Genomic DNA, 23,552 nt, shown 5'->3' on the forward strand with positions numbered 1-23,552 from the left:
GTGTGGTACTGCAATAGAATGCAATCTTTGCAAGAAGTCAGGTTATGTTATTCTACAATCAGCTGTAAGTTGTATTATTGAAAAGTTGAAGTGTTTAGGAACCACAGCATCTCAGAGCATGTAAAGTTAAAGAGCGGGGTTGCGAGTGCTGAGGTGCATAGTGCATAAAAGTCACCAGAGCTTTGCTGACTCAATAACTGCAGAGTTTCAAATCTCCTCTGGCTTTAACTCCAGCCCAAAAATGGTGTAGCTTGGCAAGACTTTCCATGGCCGTACAGCTCCTGTAGGTGAAATGTGTAGGTGTCCCAGTGTCAATATAGTTTACAAAAACAAAGTACAGTTGACCTGACAGCTGCACTTGCTGCAGCTTGAGAAGACATCTGCAAATTTTAAAAGCAAGATAATTCAGAAAAAAGCTTTATTATTTGACACCACGGGGAAATGTAGATCCTGTTTGTTTCAGCGTGTTTCTACTTTTGGTTTACAGCTCACTTCAAGTTGCAGTTCATTTAGCTCTCAGGGCCACTGTAGAAAATAGTTTGACAATGAGGATTAATCAGTGGCTTTGGTAAAAGTAATGCAAACTCAAGTAACCTTGCCTGGGGCTCCTAATATGCAGACTTTCCCAAATTTAATAAACCGCCTTTGTGAAACATTTTAAAAGCTGCTGAGCAAGTTGGCAAAAGCAGAGATTTACACAAATTGTGTTCATCCCTACAATTTACTCAACTTTGATAGAAATGAATACTTGAATACTATAATTGTGTATAAAAATGTTTTTTTACAGCTTGATGTGATCTGCATGGTTTTATGGCAGTCAGTGGTAAAAGGTGACGATTTCTTAACACATTATTGGTCCTCTTTGAAATGAAACAGTCTGTTCTCGAAGAGTCATGAATGCTATTCATTATAAATGAAACGCCTCACTCTACAAAACAGCACCATGGCCACTGAACTTAAGGTGGAAAATGTGTTTTGCCTTTAAAGGATGATTAAAAACTAAGCGAGACGAGTAGGAAGTCTAACATGGCAGCAGAATCGGATAGCAAAGAGTTCTGATTACAGACGCCACAAACTGAGATCCTGCCTTTACTAAATTACTGTGGAACTCGTTCAATTTGTATTCTTGTAATTGAAATTAACCCAGTGAAAAGGTGAGAGAAAGGAATAATGTGATAAGGAATAATGTGAGCAGTGTTAAAATGTGAAAGAAAATACAGGCTAGAAAGGGGAAAAAGTTCTTTGATTAAAGTCTCACTTGTTACTTAAAAACAAGGATGAGGAACACTTTTGTACTGTTTTAGAACAAATTAGAAACCAGAGAATTGTTTGAAGCTCTGTCAAGGGAGGAAATAATGTTGATAATCCACCTTTTTAAAATATTGTAGCAGAGTTAGTGAGCCAAGTGGGGCTTAGCAAAACCACTGAAATATGAACATTGCAGAGGCACACAGTTCTCGAGACTTGAAGGGCATTCAAAGCTCTTTTGATGTTGGTTCTCACGACCATGACGGATAGCACTGCATTGTGGGCTTTACTTTCAAAAACGTTTAGATTTTGTGGCTTAAGAAACAAACAAACAAACAAACAAAAAAAAAACATTCCTCTGATATTGGTTTAATTACTTTAAAATAAAAACAGGAAGGAAAAAAAGATTTGCATAGTACTACAAATCAGAAAATACTGTCAACATATTTTATTGTCATTTTTTTAGGGCTAGAACCGTCTAGATACTTGTGACACTTGGAGGCAAAATTCACTTTAAACCATTCAAAAATAAAAACATTATGCACAGTTGTGGTAGATTTGTTCCATGCTAACTTTACCTGGTAAAGTTTACCCCGAATTTGATTTCTGTGTAGTTTTCTGAATTGTTGAAGGCTGTAGCCATTTATATTTATTTTTTATATTATATATATTTTTGGAGGCTGACTAACAGCCTTAATTGCAGTACTGCAGCCTTCTAGTGGTAGACTTTAAAACTAAAAAAAATAATAATAATTTAATGGCTATTTAAATATTTGTATTAACTTCATCCGTAGTATAAATCTAGAGGTGATACATGAACAATCCCCTGTACAGTATAAGGAATGTGTAATAGAGAGAGGAAATGTGTGTAGAAAGCTTTTTTAAGAAAACAGCCTTCATAGTACATTTTCTATTAAAGAATTCTATACATTTCAATTGAAAAACATTATTTACAAGTAAAAGCTGTTGAAAGTTTTCTGAAATCATATGAACTATAATGTTATCAAACATACAGTCATTTGCATGAATGTCCAGATAGACAAATACAGACAAGTATGACCCAAGTCACAAAGTTTCCTTACCTTCACGGCAGCAATACGGTCACCAGCAGCTCATCTGTGATGCTAAATTAGTGCTCCTGCTTTAAGAGCCATTACAAGTAGCTGCCTTGTTTCTTTCTCTGCAGATCTTCAGCGAATGAAAGATGCAATCCATAATAGATTGTGAGGCCCAATGAGCCCTAGAGATCGAATATATCTTTAAACTCTAAGATGTTTTATTGATCGGAGCAAGTCAATGTTCACCTTTTCTACGCAAACGGGATCGCAATTACACTTTATAGCACCACAATTTCAGGCACAGCAATATGAGCAAGTTTCTACAACTAAACTTTTATGAGCACACGGCTTGTTTTATGAAACGAGAGGAGGGAGAAAATGTCAGGGAGAGAACTAGTGAATAAGAGAGGAAGTGAAGTGAATCTTTGCTGTGCTTACTAACCTATAGCTCTAATTGCCCTTTTAACATGGTGAGAGGCTTTATTGAAAGGAGATGGAATATGTCAATTCACTAAAAATGTGCAAGAGAGAACATTACACTTTTAATAGGACTTTTCATATTACAATACCTCGGCAGAAGAATGGCTGTGCCAATTTCATAATTACATTGTTTCAGCTCATTAAATGTATGATTATTCCATGAAGAGAGATTAGAGAAGGGGATACGACCTGACAAAGCTTTTGTCTCTCATTGGGCAGCCAAGCATGCTGCTGAATTATGCCCTTTGGAAGACATTTTCTATATGATAGATATGGAAATTGTGTTACAACAGCAGTGGCAGAATCTTGATCCTCATTTCATTTAAAGGTTGTCTCCGGGTTTGAACATGTTTCAGAGCACTTATTATTTTCATTAGTATTCAAGGTTTTCAGTACACACTTAAACAAATCATGAATTCATAGAAAAGATAATGATTGACCTCTATGGCTTTCTTTTGCTCATTGACGCTATCTCATTTCATTTAGGGTATTTTCTCCCATTAAGTTCATATTTCTTACCTATTGATTGATTGGATGAGTTGAAAGTGTCACTTTGAGGCCCCCGGCTTCAGCATGCTCGATATTGGACTGACAGTGTGGGAAATCCTGCCAATCAAAATCTGAATTCTTCCACCTTCAAGTGATTTTTGAATGTCTTTCATGGTCTCCATCACTGCTTAGTTGTGTCAAAGGTCTATATGAACACAGCAAACCAGCTGAACATGGGTTATGCCAAGATAATGAGTGTTATTTACTTCACCTGTGAGTGGTTTAAATCTTGTGTCTAAAACACTTTATAAAAGATGCATGTGGTGTTCAAGAAAAATGAAGCCAATTTAGAGGCATCTAAAACCTGGTGTGTCTCTAATCCAGAACAGCAAGCAAGGAAACCCAATATTAGTTTAAATTTGAATTCTTCATCACTTCAAATCCCTGCATTTTCACTGACACTCTGTGGTCTCTGGTCTCACTGTTAGTTTCCTTCTGTGTGCATGGTTCTCTAAAGTACATAAAAGGGTCCTTTAAATTAAGTGCTTTGTAGTAAGTTTTTGAAACAGTTTTGATAAAATAAGACAACATATTCTTGGATCATATTAATTCAAAAAACATTTTTTTAACCCCTCTATCGATCCCTATGTCCTCCTTTGGCTTTTCTCATGCATCTTCCAAATTACTTCAAAGCCTCAGTCACACAGGCCTAGAGACCAGTCTGCAGCCCCCTGCCAACTTCTGGTCACTAGGGAAAAACGTGTAGTCCCCTACTGGTTGATGAAGTTGGAGGTTCATGAGTGAAACTGGTCACAAAGAGGCAATCTGCTCACGACCAAAGGCATCACAATGTGGTTTTTGGTGCAATACTGAAATACAGTATATTTCACATAGGGACAACAAGCAACATCCAGCCACTCAACGCTTGTAACTGGTTTGGGGTGAACCGTGGCCAAATTGTCACCAGTTGGTCTCTAGGCTTCTGTGACTGGGGCCCTAACATTTACCATTTGGACATTTGCTGAAAAAAAATCTGGAGCACAAATTCAGTCTACCCTAACTTCCCTTTGAACCAAGGAAGCCTGGTGTGCTCCGCATACACATGTAAATTATAAACCTTTACCTTGAAGAGAATATGTCTTGATATTGGAGCTGCATATTTAATAATTTAACTTTAATTTAATTTAACTGTTTGGAGATTCAGCTGATGTTTGTATGTAGAAGCTATAATAGACTGTAGTGCTGGCATGCAGCACTGAACGCCAAATGCTTAACCTTTGCAATCTATAGAAGAACCTTTAAGCAATCAATGAAAGATACTTTTGGAGTCGCAAAGATGAGACATAACCTCACAGCACTGAGACTACTTGGTGAGAATGGCTATAGTCTTAAAATGCTGCAAAATACAAAACTGCTATAGCTCCCTTTAGCCCCAAAATGCAGACCTTAAAACCCAGCTGGCTATCTTGGATCACACTGAGACTGCTGGTAAAACTTCATCAATGCCACAGCACTCCAAACCTGCTGGATACAAGATCAGTTTACGACACATTTTCCTGAGTTTTATCATCCTGAAGACAGGTGGAGGTTGACAGTGAAAGCACTGCAGCGGCATTGCGTCATGGAGAGGAAAATAAATAAATAAAACCAGACACAACTTTTCAACAACCAAAGCATTGAAAACACTGAGGGGAGATAGGGGCTCTAAAATCTGATGCAACACCTTTTCATCTTATAAGACTGGACATGTTAAACCCAAATGTCAGGAGAGATTTGTAGCAGATCTATTGCTGGATTGACCCTCGACTTTTCAGATCAATTTTGGCTTTGTAGAATCCATCAGTATGAATTACACACACACACACACACACACACACACACACACACACACACACACACACACACACACACACACACACTTGTGTGTTGTGTTTCCGTCAGTTCAAAGTTTGTTACATTATCTTGCATTAACATCTTGGAAGTTTACAATAACCTGAAACATAGCCGTGACCATTACCATAAACTTTAATGCGCCTTTAAATGTAACTGTTTACTTTGTGAAATCTTGCAAACACACACACACAGACTGTGTTCAAGGCTCATTAGAAATTTTCAGTCATATTAAACGATAATTAAGACAGACAGATTGCAATGAACCTGTGCTTTGTTACTCACTCACATGTAAGTGGTCTCTTGCTCTCTCTTACTCACGCACACACACATATCTGCCACATGGGCACATTTTCATACAGGAACACAGCGCACACACACAGCTAACATGTCCCTTCGTGAGGACCTGTGCTTTGAATCACCTTTTCTCAGCTTACATCAGATGCTTTACAGTAGTTCAGTTCATGACAGAACATCCACCTTTGGTTCACCCCTCTCCAACTTCTAGTTCCTCTACCTGTGCTACTCTGGTAATTAATTTCTGTGTGTGTGTGTGTGTGTGTGTGTGTGTGTGTGTGTGTCTAACAAAGTATTTCATTATGTGCCGAACCCCTTATTCTCTAGTGTGTCTGGCCGAATGTCTCAGTGGTGTTTTGGTATTCAAAAGAGGGTCTTTGTCAGGTAGCTCCATCTTCTTCAAGGGCACCAGCTGCTCCACAGAAAGGCCATGAGAAATTTCTTCTTTATTGTGAAGTAGGCAGTCTCCAAGGAAAATGGAGCAGGAGACAGTCAAAGCTGGCACCTGCTTAAAAGATGACCACAATGCAAGACCAGCAACCTGTTTCTGTTTCCAGGGTCTCGATCCTCAAAGCATCTAGTTTATTGGTGATGCACACACAGTCTCCTTTGACGCTGCCAAATTGACTTCCTGGCCGCAGCACTCCTGATGGAAATAGCAACAAAATAGGAATGGTGTTGGTGTAAATCACAAGCCTGTTAACCAGTTAACCACAGTTCATGCCCCATTGGTGGGGTTGTATTTTGCACTAAAATGGACAGAAGTCTGTGAAATGCACTGCATTACACACTTTCAAACTTTCCTTATAATATATACCAGCACACCCTCCTAATTTAAGTTGCAAAATATTTCATTTGTCTCCCTGTATCACTGCCTGCTGTTTTGAAGCCTCCACTACCACAGAAGTTACCTGCACAAATAATCCCTGGGAAGGTATATTTATTCATCACTCCCCATCTTTGATATATAATAAACCTGGAGCCCAGACAGCACACCTGACCCTGTAATGAATCATTTTCAACATGAGCAGTCTGACTTAATTAAGTTGAGGGTTAGGGATTTTATGACCTGAGAATAATAGATAAGTAGATAAATAGATATTATTAATATGTTGCATAAATCTGTTTGTTTTAAAAAAAGATTTTTCTTTAAAAAGTTAAAAATGAAACCTCATTTGATCATGCAAGAGGAAATTATTATGAATCAGGTCGGCACAGCCAGGTTTAGAATGTGACTTAGAGCTCTCCAACTGATCAATCAGTGCACTCTGATATTTAAATGACATTTTAACATGAAGTGCTACAGCTGGAATGAAAACATTGCGAAATGGCTTCAAAAATATTCTTTGTGTAGTTGTGAAGAGGCAGAGAAGTTGTTTAGAAGACGGCCTTGTTGGTTTAGCTGGCTAAATGCCATTTGACAGGTGTTTTGAATGCAATTTTTACCACACCGCAAATATTCTGAATAAGCTGTATTGCTTTTCTTTGTGCTTTTCTTCTCTCCATTTTTTCTCATTGTGCTTCCACCTTTGCTTCTTCTTTTTCTTTTCTTTTTCTTTTTTACATTTCCTCTACACATCTAATCTATTCAACACCTTCTTTCTTTTCTATTTGACCAGGTGGACTTTGCCTTCACTGTATGGCAAAGTTTTCCCGAGCGTATTGTTGGTTATCCAGCAAGGAGCCACTACTGGGATAGTTCCAGATCACGCTGGGGCTACACTTCCAAGTGGACCAATGAGTACTCCATGGTCCTTACAGGAGCAGCTTTTTACCACAGGTACAAATCCACAGGATTTCTTGCTTGTCGGTGAAGTTGTATTGACGTGAATGGCAGAAGAGTGGCACAGAAAGATGGCACATGGCATCGTCTGTGATGCAGACAGTGTGTCAGTGCATGAAGGTGACATTATCAACTTATTAGTCAGCATGCCTTCCCGCCCTCACCTGTAGCTACAAGCATTATGTCGTGATTTAATGAGTAAGATTACAGATAAAAGCGGCAGAAATAACCTCTCAGAACAGTCTCTGGGTTTTCTCTTAGATAGGGTTCGAACCTCGGCCGTTTGGGAGGAGTAGAGGCACTGCTCCTGTGGATTAAAATAAAAATGTTTCTTGAGCTTATTTAAGAGAGGCTGTAATTGTATTCTTGCTACCACTGGATAGCTGCAAGTTGTGTTAAGAAGTCTTGAATTCTACTCCCCAAAAAATCCCCCAAAATCTCAAAGATTCTAGTTTTAGAATTAGAGTTTTGGTCTTATTATAGGCCATGTATATAAAGGGTAACAACACCCTTCAGTACATGGTGAACTTATGATTGCCTCCAATCATGGTTTGTACCTAGGACATATAGGCCCTGACATGGAATAATTACATTCCTATAGGATAAATGCCCTGCAGCACAAATAGTTTCTGCAGATCTTTGGATCAAGATAAGTAAATAATTAAGTAATCTGCTTTTTTCTGCATTTCAAAATTTTAGAGCCTGCAGCCGTGAAGTGTTGATGTCATACTCCTGTTTTTGTGTTTGTTATGGTTTACATTCTAGTTCTGTATTGGTATCTCTAGAGTTCAGTCTTCCTTAGTCTCATCTCTTTGACTTTCAGCCTTCACAGTCATGTACCCATGTCTGTCTGTTTTCTCCCCAGTCCCTGTGTCAAGCCCATGTGTCTTAGTGTTGGTCACAGTGTTTGATGGTCTTCTGTTTTCATGTGTATTATGTTCAGTTTTGCTTCCCCTGTCTCGTCGGTCAGTTTAGTCAGCTGTGTTATCCTCCTTGTCTTATTGTCTGTGTTTTCCTCTGTTCTCTGTTGCGTTTTCCCTCATTGTAGGTGGTGGTTCTGTCTGTCTGGATGGTTTTTGCCTTTTGTTTTTGTTGCCCAATGCTTAGATGTTTAGTTCAGTTCTGTGTTGTGGTTTTTGGGTCCACAACTCTGCCGGCCTCACACCTACACCTGTGGATATGACAGAAGAACGGGACCAAATAATGGACCAAGCAGACTCAGCCCTGAAAGAATGTGGGCTGGCTCTAACACGGATGAACAGTCTTTTGATTCACATCTCCTAAGTCATGGGCATAAGGATGAAATTCGTTGGACTTAACACCACTGATGCGATTATCCAGAGGAACCCTCTGCTCCTCCAGCTTCCCCGGTCTCCGGAGATGGTCTGTGCTCTCACCGAGGCTAAAGAAGAACTGCAAAAACTGCTCTCTTCATGCTTTCCTCCTCCTGTTGTCACGTCAGCAGCACATGAATACCTCCTCATCCTTCAACAGCTGACAAATTCCTACTCGACGCTGACTGGAATGATAACTGCAAAACTCTGTGGCCATTTGCTAGGTGCTCAGCCAAGCAGCGGCAGTCTCCTGCATCTGCTGGGTGCTAGGCCAAGCAGCGCCATCTAGAGCATAGAGCCTGCTGCGTACTCCCAGCCTGAGCAACCAGAGCGCGCTGTGTGCAATGCGGGGCCCCAGTCCTCATCAGAAGTCTCTGCACCGTCTGGGTCCGAGGCTTCCACACCATGGCAGTATATGGCTCGCCACTGACGCTGGCCACCTGCCAAGCTGCTTTAGGGGTCTACATCTCCATTGTTCCTAGCCTCCAGTCCTGTCGCCCCAGGGTCTCCGCCCACCACACCATCGCCAGACTCCAGTCCTATTGCAGTGGGTCTCTGCCACCATCACCTCCAGACCTTCATCGTCTCCACTGCCAGCCTCAGCCACTGAGTTTTGCCCTGAGGTCTGGTTGACCCCCTGAACTGTGTTTTGTCTTTTGGAATCTTAGTCTCAGTGTTTGTACTTCCTGTTTTATTTTGATAGTCTTCTGTTTATATATATGTATTATGTTCACTGTTCTGTTCTCTGTTGCGCTCTCCCTCATCGTAGGTGGTAGTTCTGTCTGTGTTTCCTCTCATGATTGAGTCAGTTTATTTTTATGGTTGTGACTGTTCAGTTGGGTTTTTTACCTTTTGTTTTTGTTGCCTGTTTTTCCAGCATTAAAGCTGTGTTTTTTAGTTCAGTTCTGTGTTGCCAAGTCCTGCTTTTTTTGGGTCCACAACTCTGCCTGCCACACACCTACACCTGCGGATATGACAGTTGACTTGTTTTTCTTCTTGTGTTGTGCTGCAAAGGACCTTCATATTTTAGAGTATATATAAAAAAAATCATATAGAGGATGCACCAAGAAAACTTGGAGATATGACTCATGATTTTCTTTTAAAGTTCACACACACACACAACTCTACCTACTTGTCTGTTCAAAGAAAAAACCTTTAAAGCTATTGCTGAGACTTGCCCCAGCATTTTTAGAGAGGTTATATTTATATCTTAAGTTTGGATGACTCATGTAATGATCGTTAAACAAAATATATATAAAATGTTAAAAAAAAAAAGCATTTTTAAATATTTTTTTATTAGTCAGTATTGTCTATGCACATAGCCACTGTAAATTTAATGCTGCTATATTTTATGTTAGCAGTGGTGCTAATGTATAAGCACTCATTAAAAGCAATTACGTAAAGACATAAACTGCAGTCCAGCTTCTCTTTTAGTGCTGCAGTCAGTTTGTCTCATGGTGCAGATGTTCTGCATATCATTCCACCAGCTTCCCAGAAATACTTATCCCATCTCTAAGATGCAAACCACATTAAAATTCATCTTTAGGAAAAGGGATAATATAATCTTTCTCCACCTCTGTTATATCATGAAACAATTGTCAAAAATGCAATGCTAGGGCTAAAATAAAAAATGGTAAACTCAAGTATTAAGCAGAGCGGTAAATTGAATGGAGAAGAGTGATGCTCTCCAAAGGGATTAAAGGCATCTTGTCATGCAGATAAACAGCTCTCTTGTTGTTCTATTGTTAGGATGCTCAATGCACCTCTTCAGTTATTTTTGTTATTTAGACTGTCAAATGGAAATGTAAGGTAGAAAAAAATGTGCCAAAAGGAACATTGTAAAGTGTGTGTGTGTGTATGCATTTGTGTGTAAGAGCGAGGGGCGGGAGACCTTGTCAGGGAGGTAACCACTGACAGTGATCTAGTGCTCCCATGCTGCTGAGAGTGCAACACTGCAACCAAATAGAACAGAATTGTGGCTTTTAAAATGAAAAATGCACCCACATCCTAATCCCTAATCTGCCCTTTTCCTTTATGCATCAGATACTATCACTACTTGTTCACTCACTACATACCGGCTAGCCTGCTGACAATGGTGGACCGCATGGCTAATTGTGAAGACATCCTGATGAACTTCCTCGTTTCGGCCGTGACCAAGCAACCTCCAATCAAAGTCACACAGAAGAAGCAGTACAAGGAAACCATGATGACCCAGGTTTGACAGAGTTTTACTTTTATCGATACACTTAGACTGTATACTTGTTCACTGTCTCCTATAGAATGTATCTGCCTCCGTCTCTGCCACAGACAGGCTCAGATTTTTACTCTGCGTAACTATAGCTGCTTTGACATTATCCTGTCTTGCTTTTATGGCTACAGAGGCCAAGTCAAAAAATTACCCCTACTATGTCTGAATTTGTCCAGTGTTCTCAGAATGGCATTTTTCCTCAGTTAAAGTAGTCATCACAAGTACAATAGTGTGCAATGTTCAGTCTACAGACAGGTGTTTATTCCGCAACCTTATCATGTCCTTTCCCACAATGGTAGTCTGTAAAAGCTTTGTGAAGTGTGGCATATAACTTTGCAGATGCAATACAAAAACTCTGAATCATTGTTTGGCATTCTTAAGGTTAAAGAAAGTGAGACTGAATTCTTTACACCAGTTCTGTAATATGTACCAGCTCCTTACTAGCTGGCTCTCTCCAACTCACATTCATATCACTACTCAACCTCTTTGAGATTTCTGTTCGTGGTTAGTGGTTGCTGGGGATTCCTGGGGATTCCTGGTTGTCTTTGAAATTAATTGCTAAAGCCCCAGTCACACAGGCCTACACACATACCCCTTGCAAACATCAAAAAGCGTGAGTGGTTAGTGAGTGGTTGAGAGCAGTTGCAGGCATTTCGTGTGCTACACCAAAAACCTCCTTGTGATTGCATACTGTACGGACAAATGTTTGTGCATGTTGGAGGTACATCCCAATCCCATTGTTGTGATTGTGTTGCAATCATTACTGGAAAAAATTTATTATTACACATATTACAAAGAGCACTTCTCTTAAAATCAATGCAGCGTATTTTTATTAATCCCAGGACAAAATAATTAATTACACAAATGATTACATTACTTTTGTGTTTCTCTATAAAAATTATCTGAGATTTAACAATATCAACACACCAACACAAATCCTTATCCTGTTGAGGAGAAACACATTTTCTTTATCTTAGTGTTTAGGTATGAACACAAAGCTGACAACACAAAATAAAGAAAATTAAATTCATGAATGAATGAAATTCATGAAAACCAGCAGCCTGACTGCGCATCCATTTGTTACCTGCTGAAGTTCAAGATCTAGTAGCTGACCTGGGGTCAGCATTCGCTCAGCTTTAACATCACTCGGTGTCCTTGCCTTGGTTAGCTTTAGCATTCTGTCTGTTCAGATACTAGCAAAGAGCCAAAGTTGTTTTAGCAGCACAATGCAGTTATTTCTGTTCAGACTTTGCGATCATATTCTCATTCTTTTCTGCTCAGAAAGCCCAAGAAGAAAGAAACAAAACAAATCCTGGTTTTCCTCACTTTTTCCGACACACGAGGTCTGAAGTACCTGGAACATTTTTACAGGTGTTTGCAGACAAGTCGGTGTATCCTATGTAAACTACAGTCAACCATAGTAACCTGCTAACAACCAGAGTAATCACAAGGACCTTTTGGTGCAGCACCCTCTTTGTGACGTATGTCAACCAGCAACAGCATGCAACCTGCAGCAACCACTCATAGACCAGTCTCCAGTCCTGTGTGATTGGGGCTCTCAACAGCCATCTGAGCCTTTCAGTAGAAAAATAACTTTGAGGCGAAAAAATGTGCAAGGGAATTTGAGTAGTGCTTTATCACATTCCATTTCAACATGGAATGAATCACTTACAAATGTTATTTGGACAATAAAAAGGGAAGAAAACTTTGTCCAAGGTTTAAAAATGCTGGAAGGAGGGTCGGTGTTCAAGAGCTAAGAAAGAAACTCCGTCATCCCACAACCTGATTAAAAAAACTAGTTATATATAGTCTAACTATCCATCATTTCTTTGTAGACATTGTATAATTAGTCACTTGTGCCTTACATAGATGTTTAAGTTTTCATGGTTACATTCAATGAATTTGCAGTTATCCAAAGCTAAAGTGCCTTCCAAGCTTCCCCCTGTTAAAGTCCCCTTTTGGGATAATTTCAGTGTTTGTTAACAAAGTCCAAAATGTATTTCATTCCCCATAAAACATTTGCAAATGCTTCTGTTTGGAGTAGTTTAGCTCTATTAGCACTGTTGCATTAATTGCATTGCATTAATGTGCAAGCAGGGCATGAGAAAAACCAAATGGAGGCTTCTTTTAATTCATTGCTCATGACATTGTTGGTCCATCAAAACATTTTGTACAGTAGCAACACAGTTTAAAGATGATAAAAGTGCTTTGTGTTTATAGACCTCTTTTTAAGGAAAGAAGAAGATAATAAGAGTATTAAAAGAGAAATGGTAGAAATGTTTCAGGCCACATACAGCCCTGACCTTCTCTTTGGGAGATCCCTGTATGTGCATGTGTTTGTGTGAGTGTGTGTGTTCATGGGGCCAGCCCTTTGTCAGGTTCTGATTGATGGTCTGACCACAGGCAGGACGATGACTCAGCAGTATGGACGTAGTGATTAATGTCTTAATTGTGAAAGCAGCACGACAAACCTAGATTTACTCCCCCCTTTTACCCCTCCTTTCCTCACTCGCTCTCTCATTCTTTCTTTTTTTCCTGTGTGCACCCCCACCTCCTCAATCTCACCCATGATTTGTGACTTCGCTTCAAGCAACAGCAGATAGACATTTAACATGGCGTAAGAGGAAAGAGCTGACATCTTGTGGGATACCTGGACCAGAATGTTAAATGAATTAACATTTTTAAGCTGTTTTATTGTACAAGTCATATTGTATTTTAGGCCCAGATCACTTCTGTCACTGGATATTCTTTAGCAGTTCAAAATTTTCTATCTGAAGATAAGTTTCCTCCAGCTTTTACAACCACTCTCAAAGGGCTCTACTAACCCTACAACTGCACTTTCTCGGGTTCATCTGTAGCAGCAACCGGGATGCTCACAACTTGTTGTCTGCAAATACACATTGTTTGCTGGCATTTCAAAATTCTACTGTTAGGCTATGTACTTGGTCAAACAGATGCTCCCTTATCACCTCACTACGAATGTCCCTTCACTAGCTTCCTGTCACATTTAGGTCCCAGTTTAAAATTCTCACTGTGACTATAAAAAGTTATTTGTAGGTCAGATTTCTGCTATAATCTAAAAAGCAATCTAAAATGACTGTTTGTTCACTTTTTTCTGCATTAACTGTTTGTTAAGTAATGCACTGTGTGACTGATCAGCAGTAAATTGCCACACTTCCTGCTTGTGGGGTGGAGATTACCTCAGGGATCGGCACTGAACCCCTTTTTTATGCATTGGCGATTAACAGGTTGACAGATGAGGTCATGCAGAGGTCTCCATTAAATATGATGTTTGCAGACGACATTGCATTCTTTTGTGTGAGCAGTGAGTACATGGGCAGAGCCTAGAGAGTTGGAGGTATGCTCTGGATAGAAGAGGAATGAAAGTCAGGAAAAGCAAGACACAACACAAGGCGTAAAAGTAAATATCTAAGGAGTAGAGTTAGTGAAGGTGGATGAACCACTGGGGTCAGCCATTCAAAGCAACGAATAGTGCAAATGAGAGGTGAAGAAGAAAGTGGAGGCAGGTAGGAGTGGGTGGAAACGAGCGTCAGGACAGAAGGATATCAGCAGAAAATGAAGGGGAAGCCTCAGGACGTTAATTTTGTTCATCTAGATATAGTGTTTTTAGGTGGAGAAACCTTTTGTCTCATGCAAGTGATCTGTTCAGTTACGGAGGGACAAGGCTAACTGAAGAAGTCATTTGGATGAGTTTCAAAACATGGCTCCCACTGAAATATAAAGTAACCCACCTTTAATCAGTGAAACATCAAGTTATGCAAATCTCTTTTTCATTTGGAGTTCAATAATGACACAATACATGTATTACTTTAAATTCTGGTAGGACAAAGTGTTGCACAAAGCCACTCTCATCCTCCTACACACACACACTCACAAACTCACACACACTACCTGTGTAACTACTACCACAGAAACAATCACAGATTTTAGAGACCTAAAGTGAAAGTAGAACATCTAGGAAAGAAAACCCAAATTAAAATCCATTTGACGGATTTGTTGCAGTGATGAAAGTTTAAAAATCCAACTTCGGAACAGAGCCTTTCTGAACAATACATCATGTGGCTCTTATCTATGGCTCAATAAGGACAAAAGCTTGCCACAAGTTAAATGTCACAGCTTGATGAAAGAGGGAAATTTGTAGGCAAGTCAATGGGGCTTGGATAGTATAGACAGGCCTGCACAGCTGGAAAGAAAAAAGTGAAGGCTTCTACATTATAGAGCATTGATTACAGTTTAAAAGATGGAAAAATACTTCAGAGCCTAACAAGCCAATTCCATATTTGCTATGATGACAAAGGTTTCGACTTGTGTCTAACAAGTGGTGTGAAGGATACTGATTTGTCTGCGAATGTTAAACAATATGAATATGCTTCAATGTTTCCAGAAAGATAATTGAAAGAAATACTTTCTGAAAATTGAAAAAGAGACAGACACATAGATGCTGGCTAGGTTGTCTGTGAAATAATAGGTGTCTGCTAACTTTTTGCATCAACACTGGATTAGAAGTTGAGGAGATTGAAACAGGAAACAAAGTGATAATGAAGTTTTTTTTCCCCCAAAGTTTCCAACAAAATGTTTCACCTTTTCCAGCTGTTCCACCAACTCCCTTTATGCCATCTGGCCATCTCTACACAGATTCCCTGCACTAATATATCATTGAAATCCCAGTGAAAATCGACCCACTCATACACTTTGTCTCTAAACCTGTTGGCCCGAGTCAATGTGCGCCTTAGATAAAAGTTTAAAAATGTGTTTTCTTTTTGCTGATTGTGGATTTTTATTACATTATTGCCTGCTGTAGAGCTGAGGTGATTCATCCCTCATTCTATTTACTCTAATACAGTCCTATTCTCTCACTCTCTCTCTGTTTTCCCACATGAAGGGCTCCAAGGTGTCATCTCGTTGGGCTGACCCGGACCATTTCGCCCAGCGACAGAGTTGCATGAACGCCTTTAGCCACTGGCTAGGTTTCATGCCCTTAGTGCACTCCCAGATGAGGTTGGACCCAGTGTTGTTCAGAGACCAGGTTTCCATCCTGAGGAAGAAGTACAGGGACATTGAGAGGTTGTGAACACACAAGGACACGACAAATCACAGTAGAGGCTGGAGAGCTGTGTGTGTGTCCTGAATGACTGTTTATGAGGCTATAAAGGAAAATTCACACATGCACTGGACATAAAAGTGATAAAACACTGAGGTATCTGCAAGACCTTTAAATGCAAATTTCTATGGGAAAAAAAAAAGCTTCTGTACATGTGGTTGGTTACAGTGAGCAACTGTGCATAGCTGCCATCTGTGACAATACACATAATATGAATGCATGTAGACACATGCAACAAAGACTTGGACACATTCAAGCTGACCACGTGTACGTATGTGTTGCATGGTTTAAACAAGACAAGACTGTGTTTAAAAAAAAAAAATCAAGTATGTCTACAGTGGAAGTTGACAAACGGCTAAAGAGATTCGAGGTTGTATTCATGAAGTCAGTAATTAAAGAAAAGAGTTTGTGTAGACAAAAAGGAACAAGCTGTTCTTTCTGGCCACATCACAGCTAATGGCCCCAAAACACCCAGAGACGATGGCAGTGCACCTCTTGTATATTACTGTAGATTTGCAGCAGCAGTTCCTGTCTGTATGAAGCAAATAAAAAATAAAATAAAGAGATGTTATGTTATAAGGCGAGAGGATTTGTCTCAACTCAGTTCAGTTCTTCCATTCATTTTAAGAAAATTGCATCTTTCTTTGACTACACACTCTCCTTGTTACTCTCCTTGCTGTTTTGCCTGCACATCTATAGCGAAGTAAACAATAACGAGACCATTTATTTTCAACAAGGAACTGACTAACTAATAAAGTATGATTAATGCAATCAATAAAGAAATAAGAACATCAAGAAATGTCAACATCTGTCAAATGTTTAGTAGTGATGTATTAACCTCACTATAAAGATTAGATATCAGTTTTCATAAGATTAGCTACAGCTAATGAATCCACAAAAGCTTATGGGAAGTAAATCTCATCACTTTGCTTTGGCCATAGTAAACAGCAGCAGTGGTAAGGAGTGGGAGGGCAGCAGCTTGGTTCATAAATGCATAGTCTTTTTTACTGTCTCAACCTCAGAATCTACAGACGGCAAATGAGGCAGCAGCTGGTTTTACTGCAAGTCCACCGAATTACATAAAGTATGTAGTGGTGAACTGAAACAGCAATGAAATAAGCAACATCAGCTTTAAAGTGATTATCAAGCCTGGGGTGAATAAAAAGACCTTTATGATACCAGTGAGAAGAATATGCAGTCTGCTCTTTTTAGCTATGTGACGGGGTATAACTTAGTTGGCAGATAACGGCAGCCTGTGGTGTGCGGGCTAGTGGGATTAGTCTTAGCTGAGAGTTGCAACTTGCTGCTGCCAATAAAAAAAGTTTACTTTCAATGTTGCCTGGTAACAGCCGCGACCATAACTGCTCAGTAGCTGCACCTAAAGGCCCATAGTGCAACAAAGTGGGAGACCTTAATGTGGGAATCCTGGTCTAGTGTTGTATGACTCACTGTCTAAACGTAACAACTGCTCTGCTCTGATTAAAAGTCAACCTGTGTACATAAAATCATCATGTTTAAGAAAGCGTAAGAGTAAAATGCTAAAGACATTCTAAAAACTAGTAATAGTAAGTGAATTCATCAAACCCATGTTTTGTGTTGTGTATTTTAACCTGTGCTTTGTCCTCTCTCCCTCCCGTTACCCCTAACCAGTCACTGCAGATGGTCTCCAAGGGGTTCCATCAGTTTAAAGGGAGTTTTTCCTTCTCACTGTCACTAAGCGCTTGTTCAAAGAGGGTAGCTTGATTGTTGGGGTTTTCTCTGTGTTATTGTAAGGTTGTTACCTTACAAAATAAAGAACCTCAAGGTGACTGCAGTTGTGATTTGGTGCTATATAAATTGAATTGAATACAAATAAAGTAATGTTATAGCAGTACAGCAACATACCTTCTAGACTTGTAGTCAAGACCGCCTAATCCAAGACCAAGACAATACCAAGACCAGAGGGTATCGAGACCAAGACAAGACCAAGACAGACCGAGTCCAGACCAAGACAAAGTCGAGACGAGACCGAGACAAAAAAGTCTTTAAACTGCAGCCAGATGCTGCTTCGTTTACAGGTGTCAGGCATATTTATGTGTTTTTGTGATGCACTCGCACAGCCCTCCTCACCGCTGTCTACTGCCTCACTCACTTACTGAGAGGACAGACACACGCTCCACTTGACTGTCGCGTCTCTCACCCTCTCTGTTTTTCACATAATGATATTATCCTATATCCTCGCATGCGATTGACCACAATATGGAGCGATTGAAGCATAGCTGAGCCACTGTGTGAGAGCTGAGCAGCGAAAGGAAATTAAGTGAGGAGCCGGCTCTCGCTCAATGGGAGTCGGCTCTTCTGATTCACTACAAAGCACTCTCTAAGCACGGCTCTTAGAGCTGATGCTTTTGCTCATGACACATTATCGAATGTTACGTTGTGTGCTGTGGATACTGTTGACTCCAAATCTCCCGACCACTATGTCGATCTGAGACAGCAAGACCGAGACAGCGAGACCAAGACAAGACCAAGGGACCCGAGACCATAACAGTTTGCCTACCAACCTGGCATTGGAGCGGATGATGCCGTCATTCACCTCCTACATTGTTCCCTCGCTCACCTGGAGACCGCTGGAAGCACTGTGAGAATCATGTTCTTTGATTTCTCCGGTTCGAGCCCCGGCTTGGACAGTCTCAGTCGTTGTGTCCTTGGGCAAGACACTTCACCTGTTGCCTACTGGTGGTGGTCAGAGGGCCCGGTGGCGCCAGTGTTCGGCAGCCTCACCTCTGTCAGTGCGCCCCAGGGTGGCTGTGGCTACAATGTAGCTTGCCATCACCAGTGTGTGAATGTGTGCGTGAATGGGTGGATGACTGGATATGTAAAGCGCTTTGGGGTCCTTAGGGACTAGTAAAGCGCTATATAAATACAGGCCATTTACCATTTACCATTCTCCAGTGCCTTCAACACTATTCTTCCCTCGGTTCTGAAGGACAAGCTGGAGAACTCTGGAGTGGACCATCACCTCACTACCTGGATTTTGGACTACAGTATGTGAGAACTCAGGGCTGTGTGTCGGACAGGGTCGTCTGCAGTACGGGGGCCCCACAGGGAACGGTTCTGGCTCCGTTCCTCTTCACCATCTACACTGCAGACTTCTCCCACAACTCCACCCAGTGCTTCCTGCAGAAGTTCTCTGATGACTCTGCAATAGTCGGCCTCATCACTGATGGGGACGACAAGGAGTACAGAGGACTGACTCAAGACTTTGTGGACTGGTGACAGCTGAACTACCTCCAGATCAATGCCAGTAAAACCAAGGAGCTGGTGGTAGACTTCCGCAGGCACAAGCATTCTCCACTGCAACCACTGAACATCCAAGGTATGGACATTCAGGCTGTCGACAGCTACAGGTACCTTGGTGTTCATCTGAACAACAGACTGGACTGGACTCATAACTCAGACGCCCTCTACAGGAAAGGGCAGAGCAGGCTGTACCTGCTGCGGAGACTCAGGTCGTTTGGAGTGGAGGGCCCACTCCTGACGACCTTCTACGACTCTGTGGTGGCTTCTGCTATCTTTTATGGTGTGGTCTGCTGGGGCGGCAGCATCTCTGCCGGGGACAGGAAGAGACTGAACAGGCTGATCCGAAGGGCCAGCTCTGTTCTAGGATGCCCTCTGGATCCAGTGGAGGTGGTGAGTGACAGGAGAATGGTGGCTAAGCTGTCATCCCTGTTGGACAACATCTCCCACCCCATGCAGCAGACTGTGACAGCACTGAGAAGCTCCTTCAGTGGGAGACTGCGGCACCCACGGTGTGGGACGGAGAGATTTCGCAGGTCTTTCCTCCCCACTGCTGTCAGACTTTAACTTTAAATAAAGACAATAAAGACTTTAACTGATCAAACACACACATCCACACATGTGCAATAATACTAAGTGAAATAATCTTTTCTGGCATCGTTGTATTTTTACTCAGTTGTATATAGCATTTGTATTCTATTTTTATCTTATTGTATATTTTATTCTATTTTATTCTACTGTATATAGTATTTTATTTTATTCTATTCTCTACAGTTGTGTACTGTATTTATTCTTATTGTATTCTAATTTTAGCTTCATAAATTTTGCACTGTCCACTTCCTGCTGTGACAAAACAAATTTCCCACGTGTGGGGCTAATAAAGGTTATCTTATCTTATCTTACCAAGACAAGACCAAGTAAAAGTGGTCTTGAGACCAAGACCGGTCTTGAATGGTAAATGATAAATGGCCTGTATTTGTATAGCGCTTTTACTAGTCCCACCTAGGGACCCCAAAGCGCTTTACACACCCAGTCATCCACCCATTCACACACACATTCACACACTGGTGGAGGCAAGCTACAGTTGTAGCCACAGCTGCCCTGGGGCAGACTGACAGAAGCGAGGCTGCCATATCGCCTGGCCAACACCAGTAGGCGGTAGATGAAGTGTCTTGCCCAAGGACACAACGACCAAGACCGTCCGAGCCGGGGCTCAAACCGGCAACCTTCTGATTACAAGGCGAACTCCCAACTCTTGAGCCACGATCGGGCGACACGGGCGGTTGCCCGGGGCAGCATCGTGGTGGGGGGCAGCATCATGGGCATCGGCAAAAAAAAAAACTGCTCGTACTCATGCTTCCCCGACGTCATGCCAGCGCATATTGGGAATGGCATAGGCACCAATTGGTTTTCTATCACCCATTTGCTGGGAGTAAGGGTGCTATCACCCTCCGTTTGCGAGGTGCGCCTGCTGCTTGCAGCACAGGAAGGAGAGGGCGTGGCGATGGGGGGATTCTCTGGCTGGCTGAAGCGGCGTCTAATAACCAACTCGCAAAATAAAACAAAATAAAAACAAAACAACAAACACGAAAACACCAGACATTATGATACAGAATTTGCGCCGATGTTTTTTCAAAATTCTATACGCGAAAAGTGAGCGTGAGGTAAATCCAAGTCCATTATATATTCATGATTTGAATCCTGGTTTGTGTGAAATCCCAGAAATACACCTTAGACAAAGTGAATCTGTGAACTAGGGTGTAGGTCTATTAGGTTATGTTGTGGTGATCCTCGAGTTGGTGGATTTGTGTTCATACTGGAGTGAAAAATTAAAACCAATGGAAGATGGACAAGAAAAGTTCAAAGCCATCAGGTGCTCAGTTTAGAAAAGAAGAGGAGGAGAAATGAGCAAAAGATACAGGTAAGCTGATGTGTCATTGGATAATGGCAGGTCACCCTGAAACAATCAGAATCAGAATACTTTATTAATCCCTTAGGAAATTATGTGGGTTACAGTTGCTCCAAAAAGAAATGGTAAAAATAGTAACAGTAACAGACTAAACTCCAAACAATACATTAGATTACAGATTTTAATATTAATTAGTCATTGTCAATTGTTGATTTGTCCTGTTCTCATTGTATGACGAATTATGATGGCTGTTTGGTAGTCGTTTGCATACAACGCATACTCTCTCTCTCTTCGTGTGTGTGTGTGTTTCTCTGGTAAAATTCAGTCTGGTTCCGGCAACAGTTTTATGTTAATGTACAATCCTTAATATGTTTTATGTGTGTGGGGCACCAGAGGGAGTGTTCGCCCGGGGCGCCAAAAAGGCTAGGACCGCCACTGGTTACATGACACGTGTGTATAACCTTTCATAAATGTAGCTGTGTGTCATGGTCCGCGGTGGGTGGCTGGGATTTCCGTGAGGCTCCTGAACATACCTGGGATCCGCCCCTGGGCAGGGCCACCTCCTCCAGTTCCTGCAGTTTCTGGATTCACTATGGCTCACGCTCTACTCTCGGACTCAGGATACCAAGCCACCATTCTGGAAATCACTCTGTGTGCCTCGCCTGCCTGCCCTCCTGCCATCACACTCCATCTCTAACCTCCGGATCTCAGGTCAGCCTCTCCACGCCACTCAGCTCACCCTGGATCCCCGTCGCCCTCCTGTCATCGCTCTGTTTCTCCTCCTGTAATATGACTGCTTACTGCCCAGTTCTAGTCTGCATCTCAGGCCCCGTTCCCTCTCTCTAATAATAATAATAATAATAATAATAATAATAATAATGGATTGCATTTATATAGCGCTTTTCGGGAACCCTCAAAGCGCTTTACAATACCACTATTCATGCACTCTCACATTCACACACTGGTGGAGGCAGCTACAGTTGTCGCCACAGCTGCCCTGGGGCAGACTGACAGAGGCTGCCATATCGCGCCATCGGCCCCTCTGGCCATCACCAGTAGGCGGTAGGTGAAGTGTCTTGCCCAAGGACACAACGACCGAGACTGTCCGAGCTGGGGCTCGAACCGGCAACCTTCCTTCCAGTTCTGCGTTACCCAGGACATGCCACACCAAGCTCTACGTTTCATTGCTTTTGTCCTTGCCACATTTCCAAACTCTAAGCAGTGGCGTGTCTAGAAAATTTTTGTTGGGGGGGCCAGGTAGGGGCACAGATTTGGAGAAGGGTGGCAGATTTAATTGGCAGATAATGTTTAAAAAAAAATTCTACCAACCCTTAACCATAATTCAATAATCCTATAAACCTAATAACCAAATGCACTTTTAACTCTTATTAGAATGAGATTTTAACCACTACGGTGCAAAGTTTTTAGATACTGCATTGATAAAGTACAAGAGATACAATCAGTGCTTTGTCAGTGCTTACTCAGCATTCAAGGACATCAATATTTGCATAGTATTTTTACTGACATATAGTGCACATATGTTTTGGGCAAAAACATTTTTGAAAATTAAAATACGAACATTTGTAACAAACAATTGACAAATTAGCCAATGTAAAACTTTATCTGCCTGTTAAAAAAAGAAGATAATCTTCTCACAAACTGGTGTTTGATTTTGAAACAGGAAAAAAGTGGGGAAACAACTGAAAAGACTAACATTTGAATAAAACCTGAAAGCAAGTAAATACTTTCTATGCTGCCTTATGGTAAACTTTGGTAATATTGATAAAGAACAACACTGGCTGATGATAAAATACAGTCAGCTGGCATGGTGACACTGCCAGTATTAACCTGCGGGGCTGGACTGGGACAAAAAAATTGGGCATTTTTACTACAGACCGACCCACCAGGTATTAAAGCCATAAAGCCTTTGAATGAAAACAAATGCTGTTGTGACAGTGATGTACAGTCTTGTTGGTATATGTATGATTTCTATACATTTTACGTCAGATAAAAACTTTGGTTGTAAGATTTAGATAATTATTTAATAAAAACTAGGTATTTTAAATGAGAATAAGAAAGAAAAGTATTTCTTTGTGCCCCCCCTCTCCCTGTTAATGCCCTACCTGGCCCCCTGGCAAAACTTTGCTAGACCCGCCCCTGCACAGTTACCAGCTGTCTGCTACATAAAAAAGGATCCTGGTGTTATTTGTCTCTCAGAAACAGTTCATAACTTCCCTTCAACTCATTCATGTCACCTAAAAGGTAAACCTGTTTCTCCATCACCTGTTCAGCTCTGATGGTTCAGTAAGGACATCTCCTGGTTTCATCTTCATGTTTCCCTCTCACCACATATCTAAACAGACATCATGACCAGCAGCTTTACAGCTGTGGCTCCAGCAAACATCAGCTGATACT

General features: G+C 41.2%; 1 protein-coding gene across 2 annotated transcripts in view; it reads left to right on the forward strand.

Moving 5' to 3' along the window:
- Positions 1–16,525, forward strand: part of LOC113037346 (exostosin-1) — a 346,739-nt gene extending 330,214 nt beyond the window's left edge. For both annotated transcript variants that reach the window (XM_026194326.1, XM_026194325.1), the window contains 3 exons: positions 7,082–7,242; positions 10,623–10,794; positions 15,731–16,525. In XM_026194326.1, the coding sequence (XP_026050111.1) occupies positions 7,082–7,242; positions 10,623–10,794; positions 15,731–15,919 (522 nt within the window). In that variant the 3' untranslated portion in view covers positions 15,920–16,525. The remainder of the gene's footprint in view (positions 1–7,081; positions 7,243–10,622; positions 10,795–15,730) is intronic.
- The last annotated feature ends 7,027 nt before the right edge of the window (positions 16,526–23,552 follow it).

The sequence above is a fragment of the Astatotilapia calliptera genome, chromosome 15 (assembly GCF_900246225.1).
Source record: "Astatotilapia calliptera chromosome 15, fAstCal1.2, whole genome shotgun sequence".
NCBI classification, from domain to species: Eukaryota; Metazoa; Chordata; class Actinopteri; order Cichliformes; family Cichlidae; genus Astatotilapia; species Astatotilapia calliptera.